This window comes from Equus przewalskii, chromosome 18 (genome assembly GCF_037783145.1).
Source record: "Equus przewalskii isolate Varuska chromosome 18, EquPr2, whole genome shotgun sequence".
Classification (NCBI taxonomy): Eukaryota; Metazoa; Chordata; class Mammalia; order Perissodactyla; family Equidae; genus Equus; species Equus przewalskii.
The window spans coordinates 47,249,167-47,277,075 of record NC_091848.1 but is presented as its reverse complement, the minus strand read 5'-3'; the positions used below and the strand labels follow the sequence as shown (position 1 = coordinate 47,277,075).

The 27,909-nt window shown below is 45.7% G+C and overlaps 1 protein-coding gene across 1 annotated transcript; it reads left to right on the top strand.

The window, feature by feature from the left end:
- Nucleotides 1-82: 82 nt before the first annotated feature.
- On the top strand, nucleotides 83-26,946 carry C18H3orf52 (chromosome 18 C3orf52 homolog). The gene is made up of 6 exons (XM_008530306.2): nucleotides 83-664; nucleotides 6,430-6,559; nucleotides 13,502-13,629; nucleotides 17,580-17,650; nucleotides 20,593-20,774; nucleotides 25,213-26,946. Exons 1-6 carry the CDS (start codon nucleotides 530-532, stop codon nucleotides 25,317-25,319), a joined length of 753 nt encoding a protein of 250 aa, XP_008528528.1. The 5' UTR covers nucleotides 83-529; the 3' UTR covers nucleotides 25,320-26,946.
- The last annotated feature ends 963 nt before the right edge of the window (nucleotides 26,947-27,909 follow it).

Here is a 27,909-nt window from a genome sequence, read left to right as displayed (position 1 = left end):
ATCTCGCACAATGCCTGGCATGCAGGAGACGCATAATTATTTGTTGATTATATGCAAGCTGGGGCAAGCCCTGGCAACAGACAGCTCCTTGGGGTGGAATGCCAACTTTCTACCGTGGCATGGCTCTGCTGGGCCCATCCAAGCCTCAGCCCGTCACCCATCTAGGCCCCCGGCTCAGCTTCTGCTTTGTATCTGCACCGACAGGGGAAGGCAGAGCAGACGGTTTCCAGAACAAACCAGAAAAACAGCCCTCATCTGCTTTGCTCTGGAACCCACGACCGGCCGGGCACTGCGGCTGTACCCTGCAGGAGCCCGGGCTGCCTCCCCCGCCGCCCCCCGCCCCGCTCGCCCCGCCTCCCCGCCCCGCCCCCCATCGGCCCGCTCTGCCCCTCCCGCCTCGGGAGGTCTCCCCCGCCCCGCCCTCCTCACAGGTGAAGGGTGAGTCACCCGGGAGGCCAGTTTGGACTCTGCACCCTCGGGTGCGTTCGTTCTGCTGCCCGCGGGCTGGCTAGTCCTCCTCTGCCCCTTCATGGAAGGGGCCAGACCCCCATCGCCGGGCGATGAATTGGAGCTTTCGGTGCTCGAGGGGCAGCCGGACGAGCAGACCCCTCTCAATGGAGCCGTAGGGACGATCACTTCACCCGAGGAGCCCTACCCAGCCCAGGTAAGGTCTCCTTGGCGCTGGCGGCGTGATCCGAGCGCACTCTGAGCCAGGCTGCCGGCCAGGACCCGGGCCTGGCACTCGGAGTTGCGGGTTCCAGCCAGCTCTCCGCGCGCGCCGGAGGCCAGGCGCGGGTGCAGGTGCGCGCTGGAAGATTCGGAGTGGAGCGCTCCAGACTGAGCCTGCCCGAGCTCCTCGGCCCCTCTCGCCCCCAGGGAGCGTGGGGAATCCTACTTGTGAGGTGTGCCGCTCCCCTCTTCAGAGAGAGAACTCTCAGAGGTAGAAGTGATTTTAAGAAGTTCTGTAACTTTCAGTTTTTCTAAGTAGGGAGGACTAGAGTGATCGCTGGAGGCTTCTCCTTTTCTTCGGAATCTCTTTACCGCCTTGCTACTTCCACCCATCCTCCACCCTATCCTACCCCTCACTCACCGACCCCCCCCTTGCCCCTCCCCCGCCACGTCCACATCCCGGCTCACCATCCCCTAGACACACACTTTCTTTTTCCAACCTGGTCATTTGATTTTGCAGGAAGAGAGACGGGAGAGGGGAGAAGGCAGCAAGAACGAGAAGGGCTGCGGGGTGAACTTCCCCTACTCAACTGAAGGGAAATAATTTCAAAGTTCTTGTCCCAAAGAGCTAGCTACGCATGGTCTCAGTCTCTAAAGAAGATGATGTTTAGGCTAAGCTCTTTTCTGATTCAGCCCTAGCAGTGACAGGAGCATTATCCGTTTTCGTCAAATGCTTGTAAAACACTAGAGACTGAATTCTGAGCCATCTACCTTCTGATTAACCCCTGAGACTGGCCAGAGGTTTACTGGTACATGGAACTCCCCATATATGTAGGGTTCCATCCTGATCTTTCTAGGTCATCTCCCACCCCTTTGGTTGCTCAACTGTTAATTTCAGGGCTAAGCGGGAAATTCAAAAGTTGGGAGCATTGCTTTTGCCTCTGCATTGATTCCTGTGTGCTTTTATGGGTACCTACAGGTACTTGGAGAGTAGTTGAGGGCCTTATATTTGAATAAAAGATGAACGCCACAGAAGAACAGAAGTTGGAGGGAGACGGTCTGATCCCTGTGCAAGCGGCCACAACCGTGGACTTGGTGTGTGGCTCCTCCAAGGCAATGTCTAGGAGTGGGAATTGGGAATACCTACCTCATGTTAGACAAGCCCAGGACACCCCAAAGACTCCACAGTTTAGGACGGAACCCAGAGATCTGGTGATGCTTTTCACTGCTAAAACGTGGGTCCTGGCGCAAGGCACTAAGGTCTGTATTTTCTGAGCCGTCAAATGTTGCTGATGTAAAGTGGCCGGGGAATGCCTCCTCGAAAACAGTGAGGAGTGGAGCCTGCCAAGCACACGTAGGGTATCAGTATTTTGTCATTGTTTAGCACCTGCCCAGGAGAGATTGCTCTTTCATGTTCTAATGACTTCCTCCTTGGTCAGGTGTGTACAGATGTCCTAGACTTCCTTGTGAATTCTCTTTGTAGGTCACCCGGTAGGAAAGCTGTGGTGACTAACAGAATGGCATGAAGGTAAAAGGTTACATTCTAGAAAGGCTTGAACAGGAAAAACTTTAAGAAAGAGAAAAAAACCCCTCATCTGAGGTGTTAATCATTCTCTTTGGTTCTACAGAATAAGTAGAAGTGCATTTTAAATTGAAAAGCCCATTAACGTAGCATCCTTCAAAGCGTTGGCTAGCACAATTACAGATTCAGACTCTTAAGCATTTTGTGTGTAGGTCGCCTTTATCTGTTAAGATTTCCAATTTTGAAATGTAGCTTAAGTCCCTGGTTTTTATTAGCCACGTGTTTTGTACCTATCATGTGCCAAATATTTCTCATACATAAATGCATTTCATTATCACCACAAACTTAAGAGGAAGGTGTCGGTATTCTGAGCTGACAGAAGAAGAAACTGAGTGAAGAAGCTGAGGCTCAGAGGAGTTACCAGAATATTCAGGTTCCCTCAGGGGTGGCTCTGAGATTTGAACTTAGGCTTTTTAGGGCTCAAACCTATGGTGTTTTTCTTGATTTAGTTTATATGTATAGATATGTATTAACATATCACTTAAATATATAAATATATAATTTATACTCATTTATGTATAATTGTCTAAGTTATGTGTTACTAATTTCTGTAAGTTGAGGAACTGAAGTGAATATGAGGCGCTGAGTGGTGTATCTGAAATGGTGAGAGAGTGGCAGGTGGATGGGTGGACAGCTGAGAGTTTTGGATCATTGGGAAGAAGACATGCCATCTCCTGGGTCTCTTCCTGCTTGGAAGGGCCATCATGGCAGTGGAAAGAACTTCTTTCTCTTTCTTTATCTGGGTTTGGTGCTTGAGGGACAGGAATGTAAGCCAGTGAACTTCACTTGCTTTCCGTTATTGTAAACATGGCAGTATAGATGGGTCAAAAGTGAAAAAGGAATTGAGCATAATAGAGTGAGACTGGTTTTCTTTTTTATGGCTCATTACACGGGCTCAGACCTCAGTTTCCAAACAGAAGTCACAGAGACATGGTAGCATCATTATAATAATAATCATCCAGTACATTGATAGTTTTGAGGCAGGCCAAGACTTATGTGAACGGGCTGGCTAAAAATTAGCCCCATTGCCACTTGTTGTTCAGAATTTAGGACAAGAGTCAACTGCCTTTTTTGTGCTTGGACCAACAAGTGGATTAAACCCCACAATGAATATTACAAAGTCTTCATTGTAAGAAGCTTTTACTACATGCTTACAAATTTTTCCGTGATCTGTGTAATATCTGCTCATGATTGAGCCAAAGCGAAGAAGACCTTTTTGTATCTAAGAGATGGGTAGTCCTGTCATTGTTCTGGGACTTTGTGTTGTGTATTTAGATCTTTATCTGAGGAGGGATGTGAATACCTGGGGGACTGTTTAGAGAAAAGCCGCAAAAATTCTTGAGCCATATGATGCAGTCATAGAATGTAAGATGCAGTTTGCAAAACCCTTTGGAAGGCACCCTGAAGGAGACCCTGCCTGTGGCCTCTCCTCATGACCTGGAATTTGGGCAAGAGAGAACGAGGAAGCCAGTGGAGGAGGCCGTGTGTGTTCATGACCCAGTGTGCACAGGTAGCAGACATCTGCTGTATTAGAGGCTCCCCACCCTGAAGGCACAGTGAGGCAAAGCGCTCCTGGGGCGCTTCTAAAAAACGCTGAGTCCTCGGTTGACTCTAATGTACAGACAACTGAGGAGCCCTGTAGTCTATCGTTAGGTTGAGAGGACAGACTGTTTACAATGACTAAAGTCTGGGAAGAGTAATCATGCAAAGGACAGTGGTCTCTGCAATTGGGCTGATGACAGGACAGTGAAGGGAGCCAGGGTGTAGGGTGGGAGCTTGGCGCTGGACAGGAAGAGGCATTTCCTACAGATGAGGGCTGTGTGATTCTGAGCTCAGTTCCCCCAGGAAGTGACAGAGTGGTGGTCTCCTCAAACCACCAGGGTTCCGGTTTATGGTCTGTGAGGGTCAACGTATATGAAGGCACAAGAGGCCAAAGAGGCCGGTGGCCCCTCATTCTGCGGCTCATTTGAGACTCCAGACCTTTTCATTTTGTACTCATTTTAATCGTCCCCACTGTCTCTTGTATAAGGACTGAAAATGGCACGTGTCTTGGGAGCTCTGTAAATAGGAAGCTCTGTTTCTGTCCCGAGAAGTTAAAGCATCCTTGTACTGAGACTTTCCCCCATGTGCCTTCTTAAGCCCCTGGCTTTCATGACCTTGGAGCAGTTCTCAGTCTTCAGCTGTGGGTGAGAGGTGGCTCCAACCCTGGACTCCAGAGACACTTACTTGAGAGGGTTTCCTCTGTCCACATATTTCTGGGGCCTTCACCGTGCCCCCCACACCCAACCTGAAGGGCCAGTGTAAGGTGCATGCAGGGGCTCCAGTGTGACCTCTACTCTAGATTTTCTCACAGTACATTCTTAAAATTTTTGGAGTACTCTGTAACTAAGCAACACGCATTCATTAATTGCCTAGTATCTGTATGAGGCCCAAGTGTGGGATATAAGAACGGGGAAGTTTAAGAACTGCCCTTCCGCCTATGCTGTCACTTTGCCTGGGAAGATAAGGCCAGTATCAGTTTCTATTTGAACATGAAACCAGATAAGGCAGGGGGGTGGTTGGGGGCCCCCACAAAAGGAGAGATTGGACATGGCTTCTGAAGAGTGAAAGGCTTCCGACCAGAGGTCTCAGTTCTGGGCAAGCAATTGATTTACTTTGGGAGGCTGAAAATGACAGGCTGGGCCTGTCCCCACCTCCCCTGCAATCTGGTCCCCGAGGTCCAAGTAGGGCCTAGGTATGTGGAGTTTACGTTCCTCCTTGGGTGATTCTGATAGGCGGCCAGCCTTGGGAACGTCTCACTGAGAAAGTCTGAGCTGTAGTCCTTCCCACTGTGGACAATTTCCTTTTCTGATGGCCACCAGCGTCACGTTAGGAGAGAAAGTAAACTAGGTGTCGATTCAGGGGTGAGCCTTGGGAACTGCCTGTTCCTGCTTTGTGGGACAAGTGAACACTCTGAGTAACGATTGCTCCCGTTTCTTGAGTTCCTAGTATTTGTTTAGCAAGTGGTTCGTGCACCTGATCTCTGGTTTTTACCACAGCCCTGTGAGCTAGATTTGTTATTTAGATGTTGTACAGTTGAGGACTTTGGGGCTGGTGAATTTCGGTGGCTTGCTGATAGTCACCCTACTTTTAAGTGGTATAACTGGAATTGGAATCCTGATAGAGAAACACGCTTTTCCCCATCATAGTCTGTTGTTTCCCATGGTCTCCATGTCGGAATTGCCTAACAGCTCAGTGGGAAACAGAAGAGTCATGGAACCTTTTAGGGGCAGGTGGTGGCACTGAGAGTGGAGGCCCCCCACGGCAGCCAGGCATGTTTGTAACCTGGAGCTGTGCACAGTGATGCCAGAGGCTGTGGACAAGAGGGAGAGTGCTCTAGCTTTGCTGTGATGCACAGCTGGTATTAGTTCTGGCTAAGCTCTCTGAACTGTGTCTTTGAAATAGACAAATGGCTCCCTTGCAGGGCAGTCAGAATGAGGTGAAATGGTGTTGGTGTTCAATAAACCATGGTGGTTGTAATTACTTCCTCTAACTCCACACTCCGCCTCACTATGCCCCTTGCAGCTTGTTTCCTGGTGTCTCTACCGTCCTTCCCTTCATTTCCCTTCCCAGGCCCTTATTACATAAGTGTGGGCCACAGCAGTAGGTTCTTAGCTTTTTCTTGGTGTGTCCATTCTAAACTGCACATCGTTTTTCTGTTAATCTTCAGTTCAGCTCCTGTGTTCCAGAACCTTCAACAGGTTCCCAGTACACACCAAATTAGGCCCAAACTGCTCTGGCTACATTCAAAACTCTCTCAAATATGCTCCAATCTTCCACTCTCTCTAATCCTAACTCTCCTTACTTGCTTCTGAAACCCAGATTCCCATCAGACCAGTCTCTTGGCCAATTCCATTGTGAGTCAACATTGAGGATGCTCTTTCCCAGGTTTGGAATGCCTTTCTCTGTCCATCCTTAAATCTTGCCTATTCTTCCCACCTCAGAGCCCCCAGAGCATTTTCTGGCTAACTCCTTTGTGGGGTTCCATTTTGCTCCTTTGTAAACCTGACTCAGTAGACTGTGGCCTCTTGAGGTCAGGATCCTGCTGCACTCATTTCTGTATCACTGGCCCGTAGTAAGTATTCAGAAATGCTTGTTGAAAGCAAATGACTGCCTCACCATCTCCCTCTGCTCTCTAGGCTAACAAGGAAAGCCCTTGGAGCTCCTGTAATAAGAATTTGATTGGAAGGTGCAAACTGTGGATGGTCATCACCTCTATTTTCCTAGGTCTCATTTTAGTAATCGTCGTAAGCTTATGTCTTATTGGAGGTAAGAGGATTTAAACATGGCTAGGTTGATGCATTTTAAGAATTTGTTTAACGCTTATGGATTACACTGAAATGGAAGATGTACTCATTACTATTTCACTATTTATAATATGAATTTAAAACTGGTTTGGAATATGTTGTATGGGTGGGAGGTATACATAATTCTTGTTTTTTGGTTTTATTTCATTTTTTATTTGTTTGTTTTATAAACTCTAGAAGAAGTATGGACACTATTGGTTTCCTTTAAATTCTACCCATTGGATCTTGAAGGTTTCTTAAAATTTTTAATTTACTTAAATGCTAATTTATGTTTTATTGTATCTCTACACCTGCTTGTTTGAAAAATTGTCTTGTAGAATTTGTTTACTAAAGATAATTATTGTACATCATCTGATATACATGGTATATTATTATAATGATAATATGAATAATGTATTTGAAAGAGTTTTTAAAACTTTATGGAACATGTATCTGTAAGCTGTCATTATTTTAACTTATTTTAGAAATAACTGTTATATTTATGTTGTATGTGTGTACAAAACAAAAACTTACATGGTGCTAAGTATACACTTTAATTATTATCTCATTTTATTTATTTTTTATTATGAATATGAAAATAATACATGTTACTCAGAAAGCCCATACATATTATTAATATTTTGCTATGTTTTCCTCTAGTCTTTTACTTACTTGCATTTTAAAAATAATTTGAGATCCCGGGTGCGGACATGGCACCGCTTGGCAAGCCATGCTGTGGTAGGCGTCCCACATATAAAGTAGAGGAAGATGGGCTTGGATGTTAGCTCAGGACCGGTCTTCCTCAGCAAAAAGAGGAGGATTGGCAATAGTTAGCTCAGGGCTAATCTTCCTCAAAAAAATAAAAAATAAAAAATAAATAAAATAATTTGAAATCAGATTTTTTTAATTGTCTTGTGGCTTACCTTTTGGATTTTAATGTTATATTGAGACCATTTTGCCAATTTATTAAAAATTATTTGTGGATATCTTTTTTAATACTACATGATGTATTCTTCCACACCATTTTAAAGCTTTTTAGGTCGTTGCTAATTTTTTATCATTTTCAGTATTATTAAGGTTTCTATGATGCATAACTATAGTACCCTCCTGTGGGCAATCATTTCAATTTCAAAACAGGAAAGAAGAAAATTGTTCTTATTTGTATGTTGGGGTGATTGCAGGGAGGGCTCTTCTGGACCTGGGATAGTCTTGAGGGTGGTCTGGTCTCCATAAGAATTTGGGTTGAGTCGGGCTTTCCATAACAAACCCAGTCATTGGATGAGAGCAAGAATGGGGAGTCCTTGAGTCTCTCCAGAGGGAGTCCTGGGAATTTTCCTCAGGAGCTACATTTGCCATTCGCCTCATGTTCCTCCACCTCCCCACCCCTTTTTGAGATAAAAATCTCAAGATTTTATAGTCTCTGAAGGAATAGTAAAACTTTGAAGACAGGTGCCAACCTCCAGCGTGAGTGTCTCGGATGGGCACCATGTTCACTTAGTGACTTAGGGCATTGTTGAGGTGGCCTGGGTGATTCTTTGAGGCCATGGGCTGGTTTTGAGGTAGGGAGAAATTAATAAGAGGTGCTGCACCTCCTTGATCTTGCTGAGGACAGTAGTTTTGTTGTGAGCATTGATAACTTCCTCTTCCCATCAACTCCCACGTCTGGATGTTGAAAGTGAAGTTGAGTCACACAGTCTTGTCCTATCATAGCTACTTGGTGCTTTCCTCCTCCCCTTCCTCCCAACTCCTCGCTCTCCTGTCTCGGGCTCTGTAGTCCCCAGACTGAGGCTTGGGGACGGGGGCTTGAATAACTGTGGAGTTGGAGTGGACGTAGAAGGGAACAGTAAACACGTCTCAGAACAGAAAGGGTAACTAGTTGGGGACAGGAAAATGGGGCATCCAGGGCGAGGTGCGCTGTCGGGAGGTGTATCATGTCACTGACATCGTTAAGAATTGCTGCCACTTGATAATTTGAGCAGACCAACCTGTGGTTGGTTTTCTTTCTTTTTTCTTTTTTTTCTTTTTTTTTTTAAAGATTTTATTTTTTTCCTTTTTCTCCCCAAAGCCCCCCCGGTACAATATTGTGTATTCTTCGTTGTGGGTTCTTCTAGTTGTGGCATGTGGAACGCTGCCTCAGCGTGGTCTGATGAGCAGTGCCATGTCCGCGCCCAGGATTCGAACTAACGAAACACTGGGCCGCCTGCAGCGGAGCGCGCGAACTTAACCACTCGGCCACGGGGCCAGCCCCCTGTGGTTGGTTTTCTTATTGTCAATTTTCTACAGACTGTGCACCCTTGTTGCCTGCACTGGGGGTGGGCTCTCCCCCTACTCTGCCCTTAGTGTGCCACTGAAGTGATGACAAATTCAGGATCATGGCTCAGCTGAAGTCATTGAACTGGGGCTGCCTACACTCTATGGGGAAGAGGCTAGTACTCAGCCAGTCTCACAGCAGACAATGAAATCTTTTTAAAATGGCCAATTCTGTGGGCAGAGTCCAGGGAATCCTGTTGAGTCTGGAGGCCTGGTTTTGTCCCAGCTTTTTAGGAAAGGGTATTAATGAATTCTCTCCTTCTCCTTAAGGAATTATAAATTCCTTGGTGTGAAGGGTAGTGGGAAAGAAGCCTTTCCTCTCTCTCTCTCTCTCTCTCAAAGTCGTTTTCTTTCTGGATAATTTGGCGAATCAGTTAAGCATCCTCAAGGGTTCGACTTTCTTTACTAATTTACCCCAACCAGGGAGGGGAGAGACCCTGAGTAACACCTAACTAATGAAACCCTTCCTTGGTTTGGGCAAAATGTTTGAAATGTTACAAAGATCAAACTGTGACAAGTAGGTGGGTGATTAGATATATGATTTAAAAGTGGTCAGTTTTAACACTCTAGGGACACCTATATGATTTGCCCCAGCATTATGGATATCTACCTGACCACTTTGCTCTCTTAATACACAGGCTTTTCCATGAGTAGGGAAAGTAGCAAGGTGTAAGTGGGGACTTCCTAAGTAATGCTGTATTGTATGGATTTGTTTTGCCTTTGAGTTGAGAATAAGAGCTACGTCTTAGGATATCACATGGTCCTGGCAGACAGACAGGTTGCACAGGGCAATGCTCTCTGGTGTAGGATGACTCATGGGAAAATCCTGGGCAGACAGCATGAACAAGCTACAAGCTACGAAGGTCCTTGACAGCAGGAAGTTAATAGCAAATCTGTAGGCCCAGGACCTTCAAATTTCTTTGCATTTTCACTTGTTTCTCTTTCCCTCAAGTCTCCTGTGTTTCTCCACCTTCCGAAGACTGACTTCTTCACCTGTGTTCTCCACAGAATCCTCTCCAGCTTCCTCTGACCCATGGACCTTCAGATAGCTCCATCTCTCTCTAAATATCCTCAGGCTCTTCTCAACTTGGGCCTCTTGAAATGTGTCGGCGTTCTCTCTCCTTCAAAACAATCTTCTGTCAGAATCTGCTCCTTCATTTAGATAATTTTTCTCTCTTTCACTGGCAGACTTCTAGAAAGAGAAGTCTGCATTTGGATCTTACCTCCTGCTCACTCCTAAACCATTGGTCCCAAATTGTTCTTCCCAAGGTCACCACCAATTGCTTGATCATGAAACCCAATGGCCTTTCTCTGTCCCCTGCAAATAGGAGGAAGCCTTCGGCTCTGTTACTCTCGTGTGCTCCTCTCCATCTACAGAACCCCTGGACTTTAGGTCTCTTGCTATTTTAGCCTTCAGCCTCTCATTGTGGTGCGTGAGGCTTGTCTTCAGCCTTCTTACTTTTCACGTTCTCCATTGTTTCCCTTGAGAAAGTCATTTAGTCCCAAAGCAGCAGCCATCCCCTCCAGGAGGTGACTCCTAGATGTGCTTCTACACATTTTTCCTGAGTTTTAGTCATAGTCTGCTAGAGAGCTCTGCCTGGAAATAACTCATCTTCTCAATCATTATCTATGTGAAACTACGATTTGTGTGTATCCCTTCCCCAGTTAGCTTACCTGTTATAGTTTCATGGGGAGTCATGAGACCAGGTTAATTCCAGCTCTGCCACCATCCTGTTGTGTAACTTTAGGCAAATTCTTCAACCCTGTTGGCCTCAGTTTCCACATTTGTAAAATATAAATGATTTCTGAGTCTGAGTTGATAAATGTATCCTGACCCTACTACTTACTAGCTCAATTGTTGTGAACAAATTCCGCATGTTCTCTAAACCTCAATGTCTTCATTTTAAGCTCAGGTCGCATGGCTAATGTTGGCCAAAACTTGGGTTCAACCTAAGTCTACCTCCCTTTAAAGCCAGCTTTGTTTGCACTGTCCTGGGCTTTCTCCCTCCCACCTTCCTTCCAGTTCCCACTGCTGTCTGTCAAAATTGGTCTCTCCCAATCTCATGTCCAGTGGACTCTCTGCCTCCCCTTCTGCCCGTCCACCACCAGCAGATTCACCTCCACCTCCTTCCCGTGAGACACTTAACAACCCTCCATTAACTTCTGAAGACATCTGGCATATAAGGCCTCCCTCTCCAGTCACATGTCTTATATTCCAGCCAAAAAGCAGTTTTCATGTACCTCCAATGTTCTTTGTATGTATTGCGATTTTTTTAAACCCGTTTTTTCTACATGGAAAATGCTGCCCAGTTGAAGTCTCATTAGTGACATAAAAACTTCGGACTGGGTAAACTCATTGTTCTTGTTATTTTAACAAATACAGCTATTTAGCCAGGTCTTGGTTCAGATTCGTTATTCAGATGATTCAAGTTCAGTACATGTCATTAGAGCTGATTGTAGAGACCTCTTTTAGAACTTGGCGTCTGTTCTCAGGGCCCTTGAGCTCAGCAGTCGTGTGAAACCTGTATCCATCCTCCGGCATCCCCTCTTCCTTTCCAAGGCCCTGATATCTGCTATGGAAATGTACCTAGTGGGTGTAACACTCAAAGATGTATCCATTGCAGCATCATTACAGTGGAAAGCTCAGAACACTGAAAGTGAGATTTAAGTAAATGGAGCCAATTATGAACATTTATGTAGCCGTTAAAATAATCTTTGCAAGGAATTTCAAACATGTGGGGAATGGCTTCTGATATGTTAACAACAACAACAACAACAGAACCAAGACAAATAAGCAATGACAACAACAAACAACAAAAAGTAGCGTACAAATTATCTGCTCATTAAGACCTCAACTATATGATATAACATGTGGGGGAAAATCCTTTTAATTAAAGGATTACTGGTATTCTTTTTCTTGCTTTGCTACAATTTCCTGTACTTTGCAAGTTTTCTGCTATGAGGGCTTAACTTTTATTGTCAGACAACGTAATGTAGTGATTTACAACAAATAAGGAGGCAGGGATAATTCCCTGCATTTGGGGTTCCCAGGGTCACCCCTAGATTCAGTGATTTGCTGGGTGAACTCACAGGATGCAGCATATAGTCACTGAGATGACGATGACTTATTACAGCCAAAAGATATAAGGCAAAATCTGGAGGAAACCAGGCACAAATTTCAGGACACGATTCCTCCAGCAACGAATTGCGACATCACACGTGAAATGTTGTCTACAGGAAGCTCATTAGAGACTCAGTACCCAGGGTTTTTACTGGTGCTGGTCACATAGGCAGCCTCTGCCTGGCACATAATAAAATTGCAGACTGAGAAGGAAAAGAGATGTTCGCATAAGCCACGTTGTTTGTACAAACACTTGAGGCACAGTGAGCCACTCTTATCAGGGAATGGTGGAACCCTCTGGAAATCCCAGTTCCGGGAGGCCAGCCCCAGGGCCAGCCTCAAGCAGGCCTTTCTAAGCCAGCAGTCTCAGGCCTGCTCTGTACCTCTTTCCTGCACCTTCCCTTGCTCCTAATGCCTCACATTTCCAGACTTTCTCCGGGAATGCTTCTCAGGATTCTTACTTCTTTTCACCTGCCCTTCTTTCATAAACTCTGAAATTATTCCATTCTGGCCTTTTCAGAGTCCAATAAAAGAGGCTGATTATGTTACATTTGAAGCATGGGCTTTGAGAGAAAAGTCTACCGCAACATGAGCACCTGGTTCTGTCCACCCACGCCTTTCTCAGGGCCAGGGAGCTGGTCCCTGTGTGGGCCCAGTGGTGAGGCTGGCAGCCAGCCGGGGGAGCAGAGTTAGCACCGTGAGTGCCAGCTCCCGGCGCCTGGCTCCTGACTTTGTGTGCTTTTCCATGAGCTCTAACTGCTTACACATCAATTAGCTCACCGTCGTTAGAACACACGCAACCACACGGAACTCAGTGACCCAGGAATGTAAGTCCTGTGTGCCCTGGGGATCCTGGTGCAGTTTGGTCTCCCTTCCTCAAACAGTGTGTCAACATTCCTCTCCTGTGGGAAATACTCCAGAGTGATGGCTTCCAGCCTGTCCCCATCCTCCTGGGGAGATTTCAAGACATGGGCTCACGTGTTCATTTCTTGTCCCCTCTCTGTTCTGATGGATGATGACACTTCCTCATCATATGCACAGAACTGAAGGTGACTCAGTGAGGTCGCTTGCTCTCTCTCTGTTCCCCATCACCCACTGTTCACCCCCTAGACTGTCTCCCAGCGCTTGTCTCGACACCTGTGTACATAGCTAAGCTGCACATTCAGTTTAACAAAGAAATTCATGTTCTTCCCACTCCCTGCTGACAGCCCTTCCCCAAGTCTGTATTCAGTGGAGTCTGAGACCTCTTATGGCATAAAGCAAACAATCAAAATTTTTATCATGATGGGGGCAACGCTGGGTCTTTATTTGGTCTTACTGAGAGCAGAAAGCATTTCTGCTTGTCCTTGCTTATTGTGTCCAGGCTTTAACCTCGATAAATGCTCATTGTATTTTTTTTAATGTATAGCAGCCAATGAAAGGAATAAATTTATTATTTTATACATGCATTTACTTTACTTTTGCTTTCTATTTCCACCCCCCCATTCTCTTTAGTAACTTACGTCGATGAAGATGAAAACGAAATACTTGAATTATCATCAAATAAAACATTCTTGGTCAGGCTAAAGATTCCAGAAGAGTGTGTTTCTGAAGAGGAGCTGCCTCACTTGCTCACCAAAAGGGTAATGGTATCTTACACATCGTTTACTGATTTCTTCACATTGGAATACGAATTCTGCTAGAACAGTTGGCTTAGAACAATGGAGCAAGTAGCTTCAAGTTCAGATTCTGTGTGGATTTCGGCAGGAACCGATGCTTCGAAATGTGTTTTCTGTAGCACAAAGCCAGAGGGAAGAATTCTGGCCTCTGGCTACCCACATCCTGGAGGACACCATTCTGTTCCCTCACTCTGGTCTTCTATTTCATTCACCCTGTAGCTTCACTGAGGATCTAGGGTGCACTAAATAACACACCGGGTGCCAGGGCCACAAAGTCTGTGCCCTCACTGGGGCTCACTGTCCAAGTAGGGGAAGCAATTAAATAGATAGTTATGAACCGGAGCGACATGTTCCATCATTGAGATACGTACAGTGTGTTTTACAACCACAAAGGAGGAGCATCTAAACAATCTGAGGTGGGTTGGAGTGGCATCTAAACAAGCCGGGGTGGAGGCTTGGAGGGCCTCTTTGAGGAAGTGGTATTCAGGATGAGTCTTGAAGTCTGAGGTGGGAGTGTTCTAGATAAGACAGCAGAGAAGGGGATCTGCTCGCAGTGTCCTGTGGCCTCAGCTCTCTGTGTGGTGGGGACTTGCAGAGGTGAGGCTGAACAGGAAGGGAGGAGTCAGATCATGAAGGTTTCCCCACTTTTTGGTAAGGGATTCAAAGACTTTAATGTGCAGGTGGATGTGGTCAGCTTTTCGTTTTAGGCTTTCTGTGCGATGATGGAGAAACCCTGGAGGCAGAGAGCTGAGTTAGAAGGTATTGTAGTAGCTTAGGTGAGGGGGCCTTGAACTCGGGCAGCACCAGGGGGAATAAGGAGGAGTCAAGTGAGATTTCAGAGGTCTTCTCACTCAAAAGGACTTAATGGCTGGGTGGATGTTGGGGTGAGGGAGAGCGTGGTGCCAGTGTCCTGGTTGGGTGGCCACGGCGTGGGTGGATGATGACATCATTCATGGAGTGGGAAATGCAGGAGAATGTTCTCTGTGCAATGTAAGCATTCTGTAGCCAGACCATGAGAGTTGGTTTGGAAAGTCCTAGTCATCCTGTCAAGGTGGTTCACAGGCAGTAAAGTTTTGATAATATCTGAGCAAGACCAGCCTGCTGTCCATTCCACTCTTCTCTGCAGCTGGTAGGTTGAATGGGGTGAGTCCTCTTCATTTGGCTTTCATTTGATTCCTACAAAAGCTTCTGAAGGAGGCAATTCCATCTAGGTCACTCCAGGGTCAGTTTCTGGGTCCCCAAATGCAAGACATTTCATGGCTCCTTTGATCACAGGAGTTTGTACTCTGGGATGATTATTCCAGGTTTTCTGTGAGGGGCTGAGTGAGTAGCCTCTGGCTACTTCTCTCTTGGCTGCTTTTTGAATCGGGGGATTTGCATTTGCTGAGCACAAATGAAATGAGTTAACATCCACACGGATGCGCTGTTACAGACTGGACTCTCCATGTCCAAGAGAAGTGGGTGTTAATCATTCATCTTCAGGCCTTAGCTCTAGCACAGAGCTGAACATGGGCAGATTCCGCAGGTGTTTTTAGCTCGTCGCTGTGCCCTGATATCAGTTTCCTCTAAAGATCTCAGCAATAATAACAAGATTTGGGGAGTATAAGCTGTAGGTGCCCTCGTCCTCTTGGCTCTACCTTTGAGAGACTGAATTGTCACCAGGTGGATTAAGTTGGGGTGTGTTGTGGAAATGCAGCCTCCTTGAGATTCCATTTGGAGTCTGGTGGGAGACAAGATGGGCAGAGCTCCCTCAGGGCACTGCTGTTTTGGGTATTTGCTGCTGCTTGCTCCTGGATAAAATCATGGGGCACTGAGCTGTAATGGCTGCAGCTGAGCACAGTGGTCTCAGCACAAGGGTGCCCTTGGATGCGGTGAGGTTTCCAGAACGTCAGGGCTGAGGCTTCAGGCTGGGAAGGAGTGGGTCTGGCTGGGCTCTATTTTTTTTTTTAAAGATTGGCACCTGAGCTAACAACCGTTGCCAATCTTTTTTTTTCTGCTTTTTTCTCCCCGAATCTCCCCAGTACATAGTTGTATATTTTTAGTTGTGGGTCCTTCTAGTTGTGGCATGTGGGACGCCGCCTCAATGTGGCCTGACGAGCGGTGGCATGTCCGCGCCCAGGATCGGAATCCGCAAAACCCTGGGCCGCTGAAGCGGAGTGAGCGAACTTAACCACTCGGACACGGGGCCGGCCCCCTGGCTGGGCTCTTGGAGGCCTGGCCATGGGCTCACTCCAGCCCCAGAGCTGTGTCCTTTTGGAAGAGTATGACAAGATCCCAGCGCAGCCCTCCTGCTTTATGCTACAACCTGTCTGCTAAAGAACAAGCCATTTAGCCTGCAAATGTAAATTTAAAAGAAGTACAACATAAATATGTTCAGCCCCATGGTCTTGAGTGCTGCTCGGTTAGGATTCACATCTCTGAAACGTGATGAAAAGACTAATCAAAGACTGGGAGAAGATATTTATAACCTAAATCCAACAGCTAGTATCCAGAATATAACACCAATCACTTCAGACAGATAAGAAAAAGACATCCCAAGAGAGACAGGAAACCAATAGGCAATCCAAAGGTGAGAAATCTTAAAGAGTTAAGCACACGAAAAGATACTCAACCTCACTAGAAAGCAAGACAAAGCAAATTAAAACAATGTAAAGCACAATGTTATAGCCCTCAGATTGGCAAAAATCTAAAAATCTGGTAACACTAAGTGCTGACAAAGCTGTGGGAAATGGACCACTTCTGCATTGCTGGGAGGAGAGTAAAATGGAGAACGATTTGGCAAGACTTAGTTAAGTTGGAGATGCACCTGCTCTTGGACCCAGCAAGTCCATTTCGTGGTGGATGCCCAAGGGAAGCTCTTACATGTGTAAGAAGAGAGGTGCAGAGATGGTCAAGGATGGTAACTTCAGCATAGTTTGTAATAGGGAAAAACTGGAAACAACGTGATTGACCATTAGTAGGGGAATGGATAAGTCGGTGCAATCGCTGAACGAGGTCTGTGCAGGAGTCAGGAGTTAGGTTGAGTGACCTCAGTCTAGATGGACCATTATGGGTAAATCTCAAATGATATTTTGAGTGAAAAAAAACAAGTCTTAGAAGATTATGTAGAATATGGTACTTTTTATTTGAATAAAAACGCAAATTATATATTGATGTGATTACACGAAGAAGTATTACATTTGTAAAAATGTGCATGAGAAGGATCCCTGCCAACTTCAGGACAATGGTTAGTATCAGGGGAGGGGGAGGAAAACCGGAATAGTGTGTAGGAGGAGCTTTAGCTTCGTTCTATTTCTTAAAGTAAAGGGCTGAACTCAATATGGTAATATGTGAAGACATGAAACCTAGGTAACGGGAAGACAAATGTCATTATTTTTTATGATTGCAATGTTTCATGTATAAAAGAAGAACTCCATGTCTTTGTAACTGTAGACCAGCCCACTTGGTCCCATCATCCAGGGGAAAGTGTCTTAGTAAGGCTGTTTCTCCTTATAGTGAAGCCCTGGAGAAAGAAGAGAAGGGGCCCTTGTCCAGTGACGTCCCAGGCCCCGAGTGGCCTGTTCTGCAGTCTTCCCAGCCACTGGGTGTTCTCTCCTTCTCTTGAGTCTGTGTGGGCTCAGGCTGCTGACCACTCTCACCATGAAGGCCACAAGGTGTCAGCGAAACATAGAAGAGATGTTGAAAATCCTGGCCTGATCCTTATAAATGAGGTTCTTTTATGTGAGTGTGAACTTGAGTTTTGGTTGGCAGAAGGCCCACCCCTTCCTCTTTCTCGATCGAGAGCCTCTGGATGAGGCAGTTCCCAGCTGGAGTGTAATCCCCTGTGTCTAGGAGCAGTTCTGCTTTGTCAGGTGATGTGCAACATGATTCAGCAATGATGAGTGTGGTGGTTTTATTTTTCCTGTCTGTTTTAGCTCACAGATGTGTACAGTTCATCCCCATCTCTGAGTCGTTACTTTACTTCGGTGGAAATAGTGGACTTCAGGTAAGACTGTGGAGGATTCCGTGTTGGTCTCTTTCTCTGGAAAATGACACCCATCACCATTTACCGAGAAGGACTCTCCAAGTCTCAAAGCATGAAGGGAACCAGTGACAGATAGAATCATAGTGTCAGCGCTGGGAGGGTCTTTGGAGACCAACTAGCTCAACTCTCTTATTTTACAAAGGAGAAAAATGAAGCCCAGGTTAATTATATGACTCAACAAGGTCCCAGGGAAGAAAGGAAAGGCCAGTCCCAGGTACACCAGTCCTGTTTACCAGCAGATCCCAAATAAGCTAAGGGTAGAAATAGAAATAGATCTCAGATAATGATGGGATATACATAATATGATCCATGCTTGTGCTTTTGAGGAACACAAGTAATGCAGGAGGCCATGCTCTTTGTATAATATTGCAAATATAAAGCTAGATACTGCAGGAAAATTCTACCCTCTGCCCCACTGCCCCTGGACACTATGTGTGCCAGTCAATTCCAGACGCAGAGTGAATTCTGCTCCCTACTGTGAAATGAGCAACCATCCACAGTTTGGTGTGATTTCTTCTATACATATATTTACCGTATATACTTTACATACTATACATGTATAGCATATGTACATACATATGTATTTTTTGTTTTTAAATTTCCTCCTAATCTTTAATGTTTTTGTATATGTCTATGGACACTTAGGTAAAAGGATATATGTGTGTAGAGCAGTCAGTCATTGATTATCTTTTTGTATTGTTAGGACAAGATTTACATGGCAAAGCTTTATTATCCACTGTTCCTAAGATATCCCTGGAATGTGACCATCAAAGGCAGTATTATATTGAGGTTTCCCTCTCAAGCCATACATTTCCCAAACCATAATATGAGTAGGCCTGGGAGGGGAAGCATGTAAAGCCGGTGGTAGCACAATGAGGCAGGAGCACAATGGACCTGAAGTCTGGAAATGTGTATGGTGGCAGGTTGCCTTGGCAACAACTCTATTCCTCGTTCCTTATGGATCCCCAATGTGCATGTTACTTTATGGTGACTCCTTTGACATTGCTCATTTTAATCATAAACCACTAGTATTAAAATGCCAGTGAAATTTAGGGGGAGAAATGAATAATCAGACCCAACACCTTTTCCTCTGTGCACTCGCCCCAACTTGAAACTCAAGGACTGAGGCAGAATTGAGAGAGGAAAGCCGCTCACAGCCTGAAGGGTCTTTCTGAGAATCCAGCCCCACGTTATGGGTCTAGAGGAGGTAGGATTGCATAATGGGTTGGGGTAGACATTGGGAAAAACCCATCAGACAACTGAGTAAAACATGGCTAGAAACCTGAAGACTTGATGTTAGAGAATCTGTTTTTAAAAGATATTTGAAAGAAAAACTCAAGTATTTGTGGGCAAGAGACAGCGAAATCCCTGGCAGATGCTTTTGTGTCTCCAAGGGGATCCTGGTCTCAGCCCTGGACCAGCCCGACAGGAACCTGGGAAAATGCCCATTGGTTCATCAGCTGCTGCACCCACTCTAGTGGAGGCAGCTGGGGCAAAGCCCACAGCGTTCTCCGCTTCCCTGAAAATCCCTGTCTTCCCCTCAAGATTCAGCCTTATGCGAATTCACTCAGTGACCTGACTTGGTGGGATGAGGATGGGCTGGCCAGGCCAGGTCAGGCAGCGCAATCCTCTCATTCAGCTTCCAGCCTGGTCTTCTGAAGGTCAGCTTCTGGTCCTTTCTGTGAGCCAATCCTAGTCCCTGTCCGTAGGAGTGCAGGGTGGCTGTGTGTCAAGATGTTGCCATCATTAGCGATAATTCGAAGGTGGAGCACAGGTAATGTCACTTGCAAACCAGAGTACCTGGCACAGAGTTTGAAAGTGCATTTTTAAGCCTGTCCCAAGTGGCATCCTTGAAACTGTGGGTTTCTTCAGAGTGCTGACCGTGTATTATTCGTCTGAACCGCAAAGTTTGGCATACTTCTTGGCTGTGGTAGAGTTTAGTGTAGTGTGAGAGTCTGGGCCTGTGTGACCTGTGGCCACGAGAGGGAGCCCTCTCCCTGTCCTTGGCAGGAACAGTGTTCTGATTCAGGCTCCTGGGACTGGTGTGTCTATAAAACTTGCCCCAGGGTGAGAGTCTCAGATGTGACCGCTTCTTCATTATTTTATTGCTGGCTCTTAATCTAGACCTTCTTGAACCAAGGTAATAGGATAACTGTGAAAAGACTAAATGTTGAGGCAGCATTTAACAAGTGGGATAAGCTACTAATTTTAGCTGAGGATAGCCCTATGATTATTTTTATTTTGGAAATGGGAGAAATATGTTCTAGGAAGGTGAAAACTCTCCTTCCTTAGGTCCCCCTCCTGAGAGTTGCAAAGCTGGATCCTCAGGAGTGGAAATGGGGCAGAAAAAATTTCTTACTTTGGGGACAAACTGGGAAGGCATGATTTGCTGCTGGCGCGCAGGCAGCCTGTGGGAGTTCAGGAGTTCTGCACCCGGCTGATGACAGGGAGCTTTGGACCCTGAGCTGGCTAAACTGAATAGCCCTGACACACACTTGTAGGGGTAAGGAGATACATGTAGTGTGAGAACTTGGAGAAGGGGATACATGAGGAGAACCAGCTTGCCTGGCCCGCCTTGGGGATATAAGGCTGGTGTTGGAGCAGACCGCATGCCGGCCCTTGGATCATCCTTAACAATAGCTGGGTCATGTCCATCCCTTCAATGGCTTCTCCCAGTAGACTCCAGGGGATGGGTTCTGGGTGGAAGGAGGAGGTTAGGTTCACCTGGACTGTTGTGATGGACTCGTGGAGGGGGTTCTTCTAGGACAGTACACTCTTTGCTATTTTGTACCTGGAAGAATGTGCAGAACAAAAAAAAAAAATGTTATTGCGAAAATCAATTTCGTGAGTTGTGGTGCAATCCTATTGTTATGTTTACTGTGTCTGTTTGGTTTGACTTTCAGTGGTGAAAATGCCACGATAACCTACCACCTGCAGTTTGGGGTTCCATCGGAAGATGATGGTTTTATGAAGTACATGATGAGCCAGGAGCTGGTGCTGGGCGTTTTGCTGCAGAATTTCCACGATCAGAACGTGTCTGGTTGTGAGACTCTGGGGCTTGATCCAGCATCCCTCTTGCTCTTCGGTAAGTTGAGCAAGTCAAGAAGCCAGAGCTATGACAGTGAACCAGAGAGCCAGGCTGGGGACGGGGGCGCAGGGTGACTTCTGGCCAGGTGATGCTCCATGCTCTGTGGAGGTTGCACAGTCCCTGCCCGCCATGAGCCCACGGAGGAGTTTGGAGAAAAATCATGAAAAAAATAATTAAGCTGTAAAGACAAGGATTGCTAAAAGTTTCCTCGTTGTAGTTCACCCAGGTGCGAAGCTCTGTATCCCACTTCACAGCATCATTAATAACCTTTGTGGGAACGCTGTGGTTTCACGAGAAGAAAGTGTTGCAGAGTTTGAAATAAACGAGATAGCTAAATCGTTGAAAAATTATCTCAATATGGGGAACGTATCTCTTCTCTTGAAGGCCCCTGAGTCCATTAAGAAATTAATAGAGTGGCATAAAAAGACAAATTAGCCTCTTTAGAAAATTATAATAAATTTATTCATCTACTTTTAAAACGAAGAACAGAACAAGGAAATTGACATGTTATTTAAGAAGCATAGAAATCAGGATCTGAGAACTTTTAACACTTGGTGCAAAACCTGACAAAAAGGAAGGTGGGAAGGTGAAGTGACCCCAGGCCTATGCCATATCCTTCTGCTGCATCTGCGCTGAAGCTTCAACCTTGGCTGGCCTTGACTTCCCTCTCCTCTCGTTTCCCCCTCGATTCTTTGCTTGGAGATACGTTGGCTTCTGATAGCCCATAGGCCAACCATCTCGGATGTTTTCTTTTCTCATCCACATTCCATCAGATGCACTTTCTGCACATTAATAGTAGTAAATACTAGTCGAATGAATGAAAAAGGCAAATTAGGAGGAGATGTGGTTGGCAACAGGCACAGCGCCAGCAGCCTCGAATGGGAAGAGTGGAACAGATTATAAAGGCCACGTGTCACTAGGTAGCACGAGAAGGGGCAATTATGAGGATATTCAATTTCTTGATGACGGGAGGTGAAAGTAGACTAATCTTGGCCTAAGAAGGCAGAGAGTTATATACAGCACTTCTTAAAGCTTCCTTTTCCCCAAATTAATTTAAAAAAATGACATTCAGAAGGCCACATTTTAGCTCATTGGGAAAGTCTCATAAATGAATAATTTCCTCACAGAGCATCTGAATAAATGGAGTGAAGAGGTTATGCCCCCTGTACAGGAATTTGAAAAAGAAAGAAAGGTGAGAAAGAAAGGAAGGAAGGGGAAGGGGAAAGAGAAGTTAAGGGAAGGGAAGAGAGGAAGCAAGAAAAGGAAGAAAGAAAGGAAGGAAGGAAGGAAGAAGCCCTTCGACCTCCTCCAGTGTAAAGAGCTGAGGGAAGGGAGGTCCACCTTGCTGAGATGCCTGTGGTGGGCTGCCACGGTGGGACTGGTCTTAGTTTTCGGCACCCCTCTGTAATACTGTGTTACTAGCTCTTTCCAAATGGAGGCGAGGGAGGTGGAGGAGGAAAAGCTTTAAGAGCATTAGGAGGTTGGGAGGGCCACACAGAGTCCATGAAGGGCAGGTGGCTTGTGAGGCCTGAGGAGAGTGGAGAAGACCTTGAACTCCGTGCATCAGCCTTGGAGACTGCAGCAGGCCCTGGATGCAGCCGTGAGCTATATGGCTTCTGCTCCTCAGGAGATTGTACTCTTTCAGACATTTCTGCTGGGGGCCAGGGTGGGGGTTCTGTGACCCCACATCCACTTTCCAGAGCATGCATGTGGAGTATTTGAGCCATTTGATATTTTCAGGAATATGAGTGTCAGCGCCCTCTCAGATGAAGGGGTACAGTGAGCTTCTGGGAAGTGAGGAAGGAAGCAGAGAGACTTGGAGAGGCAGGCAGGCTGAGGGAGGGGACACACCCATAGGCAAAATCCATAGAAAGGGACGAGATGGACGTGGCAGGATAGGCACGGGGCCCTGAGAGGGACTGAGCGAGACCCAGTGAATCCTTAGGCCAGTTTCCCATGTTCGCATGTGCTGTGGGCCTGGTGGTTTACCCCCACCCTCGCTGTGATGAGCTGGGCAACTAGTTTCCCACTGAGATAATGTTCAGTTCTTCAAAGAGCAAAGATCCTTAACATTGTTTGCTTCGTATACTCCTTAGAAAATTTGAAGATAATCATGCAGTTTCTTTCCAGAAAAAAATGCACATACTCTTCTTCCTACACAAAATTTTACAATTTCAGGGATTCCCTGAGGCCAGTCTGGTTCCTTTGGGGTTCATATGTGTGTACGTGAGTCAGAACCTGAAATTAGATTGTAATTTGGATTCCTGAGGTATTTTGTGTGTATGTATATCTCATCCTTTTTTTTTTTTTTTTTTTTTTGCTGGGAAAGATTTGCCCTGAGCCAACATCTCTTGCCAATCTTTCCCTCTTTTCTTTTTCCCACTCCCCAAAGCCCCAGTACATAGTTATATATTCTAGTTGTAGTCCTTCTAGTTCTTCTGTGTGAGCTGCCATGGCAGCATGGCACTGACAGATGAGTGGTGTGGTTCCACGCCCAGGAACCGAACCCTGGCCGCTGAAGTGGAGCGTGCCAAACTTTAACTGCTAGGCCATCAGGGTTGGCCTTGTATGTCATTCTTTAATTTGGAAGCACACCAACTATTTGACCCAGCTGCGGGCATATTTCGACGCCCTGTAAAAAGAAAAACACTCAATATTATAATCATAAGGAATTTTTTTATTTTTATTTTTTCTTCCAGTTTTACTGAGATATAATTGACATATAACACTGTGTAAGTTTAAAGTGTACAGCATAATGACTTGACACACATACATTGTGAAATGATTACCACAGTAAATTTAGTTAATATCCATTACTTTATATAGTTACAAATTTTTGTTTTCCTGGGAAAGAACTTAGGATCCACTCTTAGCAACTTGCAGATGTACCATCCCACGTTGTTAACTGTAGTCACCATGTTGTACATGACATCCCCAGGATTTATAACTGGAGGTTTGTACCTTTTGACTACCTTCATCCAAGTCCCTTATTACCCCCCCCCCCCGCCGACCTCTGACAACCACAAATTTGATCTCTTTTTCTGTGAGTTTGGGTTTTTTTAGATTCTACATGTAAGTGAGATCATGCAGTATTTATCTTCCTCTGTCTGACTTACATCACTTAGCATAATACCCTCAAGGTTAAGGGAATTCTTTTAATGAATCACCATCCCTCCCCACCCCCCCGCCACCCCCGCCACTCCCCCACCCTGTGTCTTTGAGCTTCTTCACTTTATGGATGGATGGGGCCTGGGGATAAGGAGGGGAAGTCTGGTTTACAAATATGAAAGAGCAGGAGTTATTTTGGACATCATGGGTTATTTTGGACATCATGGGTTAGTTTGGACATCATGAGTTATTTTGGACATGAGTTAGTTATTTTGTACTGTTTTCTCACATGCGAAGGAGTCAGCTAGTAGACCAAGTGAGGAACAAAGGCAAAAACTGGATTTATGTGAGAGAAAAGAGAAAAAGCTCCAGGCAATGAGAATAGTGAATCTTGTTTGCACATTTTTGAGGTAAACTGTTGAGCTGGCTGCTGACAGAGGCCAGTGTGTGCCTTCTGTCCTTGAAAGGACTGCCTGGGGAGTAGAGGAAAACCATTTTGGTTGTTTAAAGATTCTCCAGGAAACATGGAGAGTTTAGTCAAAGAGCACTAGTTTTCAACCACGGGCAATTTTGCGCCCCCCCCCACCCCCACCGCCTTCCCCCACCAACCGCCCCGGGATGTTTGGCAATGTCTGGAGACGTTTTTAGTTATCACAACTGGGAATGTCTGTGGGATACTGGCATCTAGTGCGTAGAGCCAGGGCTTCTTGTAAACATCCTACAACACACATGACATCTCTCTACAACAAAGAATGATCCAGAACCAAACATCAACCCTGAGAACACAGCTGTGGAGCCTATGGGCTCTCTGTGTAGTGTCCCCACGTCCTTGCATGGTCACCTCCCCCTCAGTCAGGCCAGGTCCACACCATTTCTGTCGTCAGAATTTCTCAAGATATATTGCACACGTTTTAAAAAACTGAAAATTTAGAGATATTTTATGGTTAGATCATGAAAAAGAACTAAATGTTAAAATGTCCTCAGCATCCGGAAGGCCTCGTGAAAATGTTATCATGAATTATACCAGAACAGATGAGCAAACAACGTGTTATTTCCCTTTTGAAAAGTATTCAGAGTTGTGGGTGTGTCTGTGTGTCTGTGTGTGTGTTGACTGAAGAATAAACTTCCTCTGTTAGGAATTTACAAACATTCCAATTTTACTTAAGAGTTTATATTCAAACCCAGTGAAATAAAATAAAAACCCAAATGTTTAAAAGGCGAAAGATTTATACGATCTGAAGAGAAACTAGAGTATAAAAACCCAAATGTTTAAAATAATCATGATCTTAAAAAATTAGTGACTTTTATTTGTCTGTACTTTTTTCAGAATGGAGTGGTGGAGGCTGGTCTTCGTCTGAAAGCAGCACTCCCCTCAGTTTGGAGATGGAGAGTATTCATCCCGTTCTATGGACAATATCCGGTGAATTAACGTAGGACTTGCATTGACTAGAGGGGTGGAGATGATCCTGTTTCTCCTGTTTCTGCAGCTGTGATGTCCAGTGAAACAGCGCCCAAGCGCTGCCCCGGCTGGGTCCAGTCCTGACAAAGGCAGGAATCCAGATGGGGCGGGGGTGATGTGATGGGGTGGGTGGACCTTGCAGTGTGAGGTCACTGCTGTTCCTGAAGCACTAGCTGCCTCCACCCACACGTGGGCGCTTTCTCTTTAGTGCAAGGGTGGCTTTTAGGCAGAATTCTAACCTGTGCTGGTGGAGAGAGAAGAGGGAGAGGCAGGCAGCTTGGTGAGGGCGAACTGAGCCAATCTCTCCCTGACCCCGCCCCCCCCCCCCACCCTTCCATCCATTGTATTGGTTGTACCTCTGAGCAAGGCTGTGAGGAAAGGGAAGGCACGTTAAAGACCTAAGCGGCCTAGTGCGGCGCTACTTCCATGACCACTAGCTGCATCTCTCAGGCAGCCAGCCTTGGTGCATCACCCAGTGTTACTGTGTTGTATATAGATACAGAAATAAGATGTGTAGGGGCTGGCCCCATGGCTGGGTGGTTAAGTTTGCGTGCTCTGCTGCAACGGCCCAGGGTTTCGCTGGTTCGAATCCTGGGCGTGGACATGGCACTGTTCATCAAGCCATGCTGAGGTGGCGTCCCACGTGCCACAACTAGAAGGACCCACAACTAAAAACATGCAACTATGTACCGGGGGGCTTTGGAGAGAAAAAGGAAAAATAAAATCTTTAAAAAAAAAAATGAAAGGAGATGTGTTTCTTTAATTATTTTGCATCTCCTCATTGTTCCTGTGACTCCTGGACACACACCTCTTTTGGAAACCTCCTTTTGGGTCCTTGCAAGTTTTGAGTACAATGTCATCATTTTGGATAGTGTCCCCACTTATATTTTCGCAAACTTCCATTGGCAAGTCCCTGAGACTGCTTCCCATCTGCTGTGGATTCTACCCCTTGCGTTTTTATTGTCCAGACTTGCTAGCCTTCCTGTTGGACTCTGAGTCTTCAGGCATTGATTGTGTATCTGATTGAAGGTGGCTGAGCAACAGGAAGAACCTCTGTTTGAAATAAACTGTTGGAAGCTTAGTGCCCACTCATTTGCAGGGCGGGGGGAATGTTAGTGACTGGATTGGTCGTCTGTGGATATAGGATTTCCTGTCATGAGGGAACAGAGTCTTTGTTGGGAAAATTGTTTCCCTGGAAATTTTTCAGGAGAAAGAGTTTTGTGCCCTGTGATGAGAGACCCTTAGCCCCGATATGTCAGTTAACTTGGCCTTGGGTGGAAGTCAGTGCTGGGGGCAGCTGTGTATCGGGATGTGCCCCAGCATGTGTCTCAGGCTAGGTTTGCCTTGAGTGCTTTACGATACAGGACTCTGGATAATGTGACTTTCTTTTCTTATTTAACTAGAAGATACATTTATTGTAACTCGATGTCTCATTTTAAGGATAGTTCCTCAAACTAGGGTAATAGGTGAATTTCCCCTCTTCCTCTTTATTTTTTACGTGTCAAATGTAAACTTTAGTGTATCTGTGCTTTTTACAAAATAATGAAGAACTTTCAGGGAGAAGGATTTAAAAATATTTACAGTAAATTATTTTTGCCTCTGCATTGTCGCATTCACTGTTGCTTCGTAGGTGTTGACTCTCCAGGGCCGTGATCTGGGCTGGTATTTTCTTGCAGTAAATAGTGCTGAAAGTGATCTTTTCGTTTCTCTGAAAGCAGCTTCCTGTTCTGAGTGAGTAAGATTCAGCTGGGTGGGCTGGGGTGGGCTGGGGTGGGCTGGGTCCTCCTGTGTGTCCTGAGGGCAGGGAGGGGCCTTTGGTCCTGTCCACTTCCTCCCAGGCCCTCTGGCAGGACCAGGTGTCCGAAGGGCCTGGGGCTAGAAGGAAGGGCCAGTTCACATCTGGACACAGGACAGGGTGTGGTCTTGATCTGCCCTTCTCTTTTGGAAAGCACCAAGATGCACCGATCTTGTCTTGGGTTTTGACCACTTGTGAGTCATAGAGAGGATTTTCCATGGGTTTGATTCTTTGGCCCAAAGGGTGTGTAAAGACCTGAACTTTGTGCCTGAAGCATTTTGAGGTGTTTGGAAAAAATGGCACTTCCATATACACTGTTCTGCTGGAGGAGATGAATTTATGGGTCATCACACATCTTAATGACGAGTGTAACACCTGGTGCATAATCAGGTTTCAACAAGTGTCTGTGAGATACTTAAAAGAGTGGTCAGTACAGTTTAATTGATGAAGGCTTTGCCTAGGAAGCAGGACTCAAGCTGAACCCAGAAGCAATGGTGGGATTTGGATAAGCAGATTTGTCCTCCTTCACACACATTTGTGTTTTATTTGGGTGAGGTGCATGTTCTCGCCTTTCCCTTCTAGGTGTGGACTCTGGACATAGACTCCTGCCCTATTCAGAGTCTGATCAGCACTGAGAAAAACAGGAGAAATCTAAATCTTCTCTTCTCTGTTCCCATTACTGTTTCATTGCTTTAAAATAAGTTAATTCACACTATTGCTGCGTAGCTGGCAGCCGTATCTACAGACATCCTTTAATCTTTCCTTTATCG

What these genes read in the sequence shown, in the direction of transcription:
- C18H3orf52 (XM_008530306.2), top strand. Translation starts at nt 530, where the DNA reads ATGGAAGGGGCCAGACCCCCATCGCCGGGCGATGAATTGGAGCTTTCG. An exon ending in AAGCTTATGTCTTATTGGAG is followed by an intron (nt 6,560 to 13,501) that starts GTAAGAGGATTT and finishes CATTCTCTTTAG; the next exon opens with TAACTTACGTCGATGAAGAT. An exon ending in GTGGAAATAGTGGACTTCAG is followed by an intron (nt 17,651 to 20,592) that starts GTAAGACTGTGG and finishes TTTGACTTTCAG; the next exon opens with TGGTGAAAATGCCACGATAA.